Source organism: Ochotona curzoniae, unplaced genomic scaffold (genome assembly GCF_017591425.1).
Source record: "Ochotona curzoniae isolate NIBS_2020 unplaced genomic scaffold, NIBS_Ocur_1.0 scaffold_4937, whole genome shotgun sequence".
NCBI classification, from domain to species: Eukaryota; Metazoa; Chordata; class Mammalia; order Lagomorpha; family Ochotonidae; genus Ochotona; species Ochotona curzoniae.
The window spans coordinates 2169577-2178094 of record NW_024467126.1 but is presented as its reverse complement, the minus strand read 5'-3'; the positions used below and the strand labels follow the sequence as shown (position 1 = coordinate 2178094).

The 8518-nt window shown below is 63.7% G+C and overlaps 1 protein-coding gene across 1 annotated transcript; it reads left to right on the top strand.

Annotated features, from left to right (window-relative positions):
- Positions 1 to 1296: 1296 nt before the first annotated feature.
- Positions 1297 to 3528, top strand: CD248 (CD248 molecule). The gene has a single exon (XM_040971066.1). It carries the CDS (start codon positions 1297 to 1299, stop codon positions 3526 to 3528), a length of 2232 nt encoding a protein of 743 aa, XP_040827000.1.
- Positions 3529 to 8518: the final 4990 nt, after the last annotated feature.

Genomic DNA, 8518 nt, shown 5'->3' with positions numbered 1-8518 from the left:
CCCCAACCTCGCAACACATACCCCCTCTCCTACCAATGCAGAAGTGGCCAGTGCTGTGGGCGTGGGCAAGTTTGCTTGCCAGCTGGTTCCCCAGAGGCCTGCCTGGGTGTTGGACGGGTCTTCCATGTGCCTCTGAGAGGGGTGGGAAGAGCAGCGTGACCACAGCCCATGCAGCAGGCCCTGGAGGCAAGGGCCCCACACACATGCTGCCCATGTCACACACCTCTGTATGTCACTGTGTGCTCCATGCCCATACATGGCTCCCCACCCAGCGCGGCCCAGCCCCCACTCGCCCCTCCCCCACCCAGCCTGCCCTCCTGCAGCAGGAGCTCCAAGAGGCATTTCCTGTCCCAGACCGCCTTACCCTGCAGTCCAGGTTCCCAGGGCCCCAGGCTGCGCAGGGGTGAGGGAAGGGCAGTCCCTGGCTCCCTGCCCATCTCCCCCCACGCAGGCCGGGCTGGAGCCCACAGGCTTGGGGGCAGAGTGGGTTGAGGACAACACTCCCTGGACATGTGAGGGGTTAGGATTGCCCAGGCCTATGGGCTCAGGCTGGTCCCACGTGGGCCCTGTTGCTGCCAAGCACAGCAGCCAGCCAAGCAGAAGGTTTCATTGGGGCTTAGCATGTCAGGATGTGGGCCCTGTATGCTTAGCATGTCAGCACATGTACCACAGAGAACTAACATGTCAGAACATATGCTCCTGTGCATGTCAGAGCATGTATCCCTGGGTGCTTAGCATGTCACAACATGTGCGCCGGGGAAGCAGGTCTCAGGCACATGAGTGTCATCCAGACACACAGGGTTCCCTGCATGACACTCTGAGAGCTGCCCTGCGTGGTGCTTGGAGACATGTGCACCGGGCTGTGATGTGGCTGGCACGAGCGTGGGTGTCAGGAGCTTGCATTGTCGCCCTTGCTGGCCTGGAAGTGACCTCAGCCGTAAGACCTGCAGCCCTCAGCCCCAGACTGAGCCCAAGCTTCCTGGGTCTGGCCGCCTCAGCAGGCAGGCGTTTCCCTGCTCCCTGACTCCCAGCCCTGTGGGGCCTGGGGCGGCCCTTAGCTGTGCCTCCTTTCCTCCCCTGCCCCCTCCCCACCCCGACACCCCCACCCCACTGCTTCCTGCTCCAGCAGGCCCCGGGGGAGTGGGAGCAGGGAGCTGGCAGCCGCCCCAGCCCACTCCTTACAAGGTCTGAGCCCGGCCCCGGCCCGCCCCCCGGCCCGCCTGCTGGAGGCCCCAGTCCCTCCCCCTGTCAAGAGCGGCTGCCGGCCCTGGGCCCGGCCAGTCGGGGGGCGTCGCGATGCTGCTGCGCCTGCTGCTGGCCTGGGCGGCCGCGCTGCCCACACTGGGCCAGGCCCCCTGGGCCACCGAACCCCGTGCTGCCTGCGGCCCGAGCAGCTGCTACGCCCTCTTCCCGCGTCGCCGCACCTTCCTGGAGGCCTGGCGGGCCTGCAGGGAGCTAGGAGGTGACCTGGCCACGCCACGGAGCCCTGAGGAGGCCCAGCGTGTGGACAGTCTGGTGGGTGCCGGCCCGGCCAGCCGGCTGCTGTGGATTGGGCTGCAGCGGCAGGCGCGCCAGTGCCAGCCCCAACGCCCGCTGCGCGGCTTCACATGGACCACGGGAGACCAGGACACGGCTTTCACCAACTGGGCTCAGCCCGCCACGCCGGGACCCTGCCCAGCCCAGCGCTGTGCAGCCCTCGAGGCGAGCGGTGACCATCGCTGGCTGGAAGGCTCATGCACATTGGCTGTGGATGGCTACCTGTGCCAGTTCGGCTTTGAGGGCGCCTGCCCAGCACTACCGGCAGAGGCGGGCCAGGCCGGCCTGGCCGTCTACACCACGCCCTTCCACCTGGTCTCCACGGAGCTGGAGTGGCTGCCCTTTGGCTCTGTGGCAGCCGTGCAGTGCCAGGCAGGCAGGGGGGCGTCCCTGCTGTGTGTGAAGCAACCCACTGGCGGTGTGGGCTGGTCCCAGGCTGGGCCCCTGTGCCCGGGGACCGGCTGCGGCCCGGACAACGGGGGCTGCGAGCATGAGTGCGTGGAAGAGGAGGATGGCCAGGTGTCGTGCCGCTGTGCCGAGGGCTTCCGGCTGGCGGCGGATGGGCACAGCTGCGAGGACCCCTGTGCCCAGGCGCCCTGCGAGCAGCAGTGCGAGCCCGGTGGACCACAGGGCTACAGCTGCCACTGCCGTCTGGGTTTCCGGCCTGCTGAGGATGAGCCGCACCGCTGCGTGGACACGGACGAGTGCCAGATCGCTGGGGTGTGCCAGCAGATGTGTGTCAACTACGTCGGGGGCTTCGAGTGCTACTGCAGCGAGGGGCACGAGCTGGAGGCGGACGGCATCAGCTGCAGCCCCGCGGGGGCCATGGGTGCCCGGGCTTCCCAAGATCTGGAAGAGGAGCTGCTGGGTATTGGCGGCGAGGATGATGAAGACGAGGAGGAGGAGACCTGGGAGGACTTTGATGGCGCCTGGACTGATGGGCCTGGCTTCCTGTGGCTGGAGCCCACGCAGCTGCCTGACTTCGGCCTGGCCTACAGCCCTGGCTTCTCAGAGGACCAGGGGCCGCCCAGACCCCACCTGGAGCCCACCTGGCCACCCCCGCTCAGTGCCCCCAGGGTCCCCTCCCACTCAGTGCTCTCTGTCACCCGGCCTGCAGTGGTCTCGACCACACGCCCCACACCACCTCCCTCCCACCCACCTCCCATTCTCTCTGCCACACGCCCAGCCCTGGCCCCTGCTCGTCAGCCCTTGGGGAACCCTGCCACATACCCAGCTGTGCCCCGCAATCATCAGATCCCTGGGATCACAGACAACTCCCCAGCACAGCGCCCTGCCCCCCGCCCCCCACTGACCGCAGCCCGATACCCTGATCTCTATCCCGTGTTTCCAGACACGGAAGTTTCTGATGCCCGGACCACGGTTCACCCAGCCCTAGGACCAGCTGATCCTGCCCCTGTGGTCACCACTACTGGTGCCCATCAGCGCCCTCTGACCTCAGATGGTCCCATAGCCAGGACTCAGGCCCCCTGGCTTCCTGTCATTCCCACCGTCCAGCCCTCTCCTCCACTCCCTTCCAGGCCCCTGGGGCCCCCTCACCCTCAAGCCCCTGTACCCGCTGCTACCCGGCCCGCAGCCCTCCCCTCCAGCAGCCTGCTCCCTGACATCCCCACTAACCAGACCTCACCTGTCAATCCTTCACGGCCCCTTTCCAGAGCCCCCCAAGTCCCACAAGGAGGTGGCCCCCAGCCCACCGCAGCCCCGACGGCCCTGCTGGAGGCTGGCCTAGCAGGCCATAGCCGGAGGGATGATCGCTGGCTGCTGGTGGCACTCCTGGTGCCCACATGTGTCTTCCTGGTGGTCCTGCTTGCACTGGGCATCGTGTATTGCACCCGCTGTGGCCCCCACGCATCCAACAAGCGTGTCACCGACTGCTATCGCTGGGTCACCCATGCTGGGAACAAGGGCCCCACGGAACCCACACCTCCACGGGGAAGCCTCACAGCGGTGCAGACCTGCAGAACCAGTGTGTGACGGGTTGGGAGATGGGGCGTGCACTGGACACAGGGACCCACGGGAGCTGCCTACCCCCGGACAGAGGGCTTCCCGCCCCACCCCACCCCTGGGCCCTCGGCCCAGCACTCAGGACACGGACAGACACACCAAGGCCCCCCCCCCCCCGCGGACCTTGGGGCGGGGAGCGGGGCTGGGGTCTCCTCCAATAAATGGGGTGCTGACCTCACCCAACAAGAGCTCCTGACCCCCACTGGTGGCTGAGGGGACAGCCTTGGGGTAGGGGACTCGGAGAAACGGAGGTGGCTTGTCTGGGCAGACACAACCTTGCCCAGGGCTGCACAGCCAGCCAGAGGGTGAGGTCTAGAGTGGGGGTGAATCCTGTCTGTGTTTCTCCTCAGAGAAGGTGGGGCTGTCCCCAGGGAGGTTCCTGGAACCTGGGCCAGATCAGGGTTGAGGGTCAAAGGTAGGCTCTGGGACAGAAAGGAGGGGGATCCTGTGGCATTCTAGCACCTGGGCTTTGGATGACCCTCCCTTGGGCTGCTCTTGGGAAGCAGGGAGCCTGAAGGCTGGGAGCCAGGGAGCAGGGACCCAGGACAGGAAGAGGAGCTGGTCATTGGGCACAGCATGAAAGGCAGGGGGGGGTGTCCAGGGCCCACGGCCTTGGGGCAGCCGAGGGGACCCAGGCCAGGCGGCGCCGGTTCCCACCGCCTCTGTAATTTTTCCTGCTGCAGCGTCTCTGGGGCCTCTAATTAGGCCAGGGCAGTCGCCGCGACCACCCGGACAGGCAAGCCGGGGTGGTGGCCGGCGCCCCCGTGGAGCCCTAAGCCACCTTCTGGCCCACTGGTGGCTGAGGGGACAGCCTGGGGTAGGGGGCGTTGGGCAGGGCTGAAATGGGGCTCAGGCGACGGGAGCGGTGGGTCCGGAGCTGAAGACGAACCCGGGGGGTCCCGGAGGGAGGGAGGCCCACGGCCCGCCCCCGGCCCCCAGCCCTCACGTTCCTCTAACTCGAACCAGACGCCCCTGCCGGCTCCTGCCCAGCTTTTAACTTCGGAAACGCCGCCGGGGAGGCAGGCTGGGTGGGAGTCGGGGAGCCGTAGGGTGGCCTCGACTCCTGGGTCGGGGAACGCAAGTTTCGGGCGTCGTACTAGGCGTGACGAGACTCCCCGGGGAGCGGGAAGGAAAGGCCAGGCGCGGCCTCGAGTGACCCGGGCCAGCGGACCCCCAGCGCCTCGAGGGCAGGAAGGAGTTAAAGGCACCGCAGTCGGAGGGGGGTTGGGAGTGGGGCAGGGGGCCCAGGGCCGGCTCTTTGTCATCCAGTAATGAGCACCAGATGCGGAGCTGCGTGCGGGCCGAAACACACGGCCTCCCGGGCCAGCCTGCCCGCCCGCGCCCGGCCCCGCCCACTGGCCAGCGGCCCCGCCCGCGGAGCCAGGAGCCCCGCCCACAGCCTCGCGAGGCCCCGCCCTTCGCGAGGCCCCGCCCCCCACGCCCGAGTGCCCGCCGACCCGCCCAGGTGTGCCGCTCAGCCGCCCGAGGTACGAACTCCGCCCAGAATTCACACTCTTGCGTCACGTGCCCCGCCCAACAGATCGGCGAGCCCCGCCCCTTCAGGCCGCCCGTGAGGCGACCCGGAATTCCTCAGCCCTCCAAGCCAGGCCCGGTGCAAGCTCCGCCCTCAAGTCCCCTCAGTCGCCTCTGCCGCCACGCGTTCCCCGAGCCCTCTCAGACGACTCCGCCCACTCAGGGCGAACACGCCCACTCAGCGTCCCGCTTCCAGGAACGCCCACTAACCGAGCCCTCAAGCCCCGCCCCGATGGGCCTTTAGGTCCCGCCCCCGCCAGCGTCCACCTCTGGAAATTACGCTCATAAGCATCGCCTACGCAGTTGTAACCCCAGCCTCCAGGCTCCTCCCCCTGCTAGGAGATAACCCCGCCCCCGAGGGAGCTCCGCCCTCCCGCCCATAGCCCCGCCTCCCGGGAGGCTCCGCCCCCGGGCACGCGTCCCGCTGCCTCCGGGCCTCGGGGTGAGTTCAGGTTCGGTCGTTTCGGCCCGGGCCGCTCCCGAACCCGGTGCCGGTCCCCTTCCCGTGTCCCCGCCGTCTACGCTCGTCCACACTCCATTTTCCGGACGGAGCCGGAAGGGCGGCGTGCTGGGAGCGGGTCGTGAGCGCCGCCTGCCGTCGACGCGGCCCCTCCAAACGTGCCCGCTCGCTCCTGTATTTTTTGTTTTTCTCATTTGTCAAGAGTTGTGTCACCTGGACAGAAGTGCCGACTGCGCACGGGGGTGGGGGTCTCGTCATCGCTGGACGTCTGTCCCCATGGGGGCTTCACCCTGCGCGCTGCTCGCCGCTGGGCCCTCCTGCTGTCCCTCCCTGGGGGCTCTCCGGTCGCAGCCTCTCCCACCCCGAGGCCCAGATCGCCAGGACCCGGCTTCCCTTCCCTGCGAGCAGGCGAGGCCGCCGCTTCCCCGTCTTCCCCGGGCCGGGAGCTGGAGGTCCGAGTTGCTGTTCAGAGGTGTTTGGTGGGGGACAGTGCCTGGGCGGGGTCTGGGGGCGGACTGTGCAAACGCTGCCTAGGGTGCCTTGCTGGTTCCCAGGCCCGCGGAGGTCACGTTCTGCCCACGAGGTGAAGGGCCGCGAGATTCAACTTTGCCCAGACTCTAGAACATACATTTTTTTAGTAAGTTTTGTTTAGGATTTATTTATTTATTTATTTTTAGAGATTTATTTATTAAATTGGAAAGTCAGATATACAGAGAGGAGGAGAGACAGAGAGGAAGATCTTCCGTCCGATGATTCACTCCCCAAGTGACCCAAGCTGCCGATGCTATGGCAGTCAGAAGCCAGGAGCCAGGAACTTCTTCCAGGTCTCCCACACGGGTGCAGGGTCCCAAGGCTTTGGGCCGTCCTCGACTGCTTTCCCAGGCCACAGGCAGGGAGCTGAATGGGAATTGGGGCTGCTGGAATTAGAACCGGTGACCATCTGGGATCCCGGTGCATTCAAGGTGAGGACTTTAGCCACTAGACTATTGTACTGGGTCCAAACATAAATTTTCTTCCTTCACAAATCTTGCATCTCAAGCATTCCACCACCACAGCTATGGAACCCAGACCAAGCCAGCTGGGGCCAGCTGGCTTGACCTGGATTTTGGAGGTCAACCAGTGGACCACTCTCATCCCCTGGGTCACCCCCAAAATGCCCACAATGTCTGGGCCTGAGCTGGGGCCAGTAGCAGGAGGTGGTACCCACAATGTGGCTCTTCCACGTGGACGGCAGGGACAGCCAGTGGCTTGAGTCCATCCTTGTCCTCGAGGTGTGCATGAGCCGGAAACTAGACTCAGTAGGGAGAGCTGGGAATCCAACCCAGTGCCTTGACCCATGCACTCTGCACCTGCTACCTGCCACAGCCTTTTAATTTATTTCTTTATTTTAAGATTTTGTTGTTGTTGTTGAAAGGCAGAACCACAGAGAGGAAGATCTTCCATCCTTTGGTTCACTCCCCAAGCACCCACAACAGCTGGAGCTGAGCTGATCTGAAACCAGGAGCCAGGAACTTCATCCAGGTCTCCCACATGGGTGCAGGGTCTCAAGGCTTTGGGCCGTCCTCCACTGCTTTCCCAGGCCACAAGCAGGGAGCTGGATGGGAAGCGGGGTGACCTGGATTAGAACCGCGCCCATCTGGGATCCTGGCCTATGCAAGTTGAGAATGTTAGTCACTAAGGCCAGGGGCCCCCACAGCCTTTTGTAACACAGTCCTGTTGTGTTTCAAAAATGTTTCTTTTTTAAAAGATTTATTTATTTGTATTGGAAAGTCAGATACACAGAGAGAAGCAGAGACAGAGAGGAAGATCTTACATCCGATGATTCACTCCCCAAGTGAGCGCAATGGCTGGTGCTATCCCAATCTGAAGCCAGGAACTTCCTCCAGGTCTCCCACGCGGGTGCAGGGTCCCAAGGCTTTGGGCCGTCCTCAACTGCTTTCCCAGGCCACAAGCAGGGAGCTGGATGGGAAGTGGAGCTGCCAGGATTTGAACCAGTGCCCATGTGGGATCCTGGCGTGTTCAAGGCAAGGACTTTAGCCACTAGGCTAGTGTGCCAGGCCCTAAATATTTATTTATTCATTTTTATTTGAAAGGCAGAATTACAAAGAGAAGGAGAGAGAGGCGAGAAACAGGGAGATCTTCCACCTCCGCAGGGGCCACCGCAGCTGGGGCTGGGCCAGGCCAGAGCCAGGAGCTTCATGTGGATATCCGACAGATGGATGCAGGAGCCCAGGCACGTGGTCCATCCTTTGCTGGGTTCCCAGGCACATCAGCAGGGAGCTAGATTGCAAGTTGAACAACCAGGACTAAACCAGGCACCCAAACAAGACGCTGTCCCCACAGAGGGATGCTTAGCTTACTGTGCTACAGCACTAGTCCTCAAACAAATATTTTTTCTAAGATGCATTATTATTATTATTATTTTGGAAAAGCATATTTGCAGAAAGTAGGCGAGAGAGAGATCCTCCCTCTGCTAGTTCACTCCCCAAATGGCCACAATGACCAGAGCTGAGCAGATCCCAAGCCAGGAGCTGGGAGCTTTTTCTGGGTCTCCCACATGGGTGTAGGCTCCCAAGGCATTAAGCTGTCTTCGACTGCTTTCCAGGCCAAATGCAGGGAGCTGGGTGGAAAGTGGAGCAGCCGGGACACAAACCAGTGCCCATTAGGGATCACGATGCTTGAAGGGTAGGATTAACCAATTGAGCTATTGTGCTGGGGCCCTCTCCTTTCCTGCTTTTTAAGAAACCCTATGGACCCGGTGGCATGGCCTAGCGGCTAAAGTCCTCGCCTTGAACGCACCAGGATCCCACATGGGCGCTGGTTCTAATCCTGGCAGCTCCACTTCCCATTCCAGCTCCCTGCTTGTGGCCTGGGAAAGCAGTTGAGGACGGCCCAAAGCCTTGGGACCCTGCACCCGCGTGGGAGACCTGGAGGAAGTTCCTGGCTTCAGTTTGGGATAGCACCAGC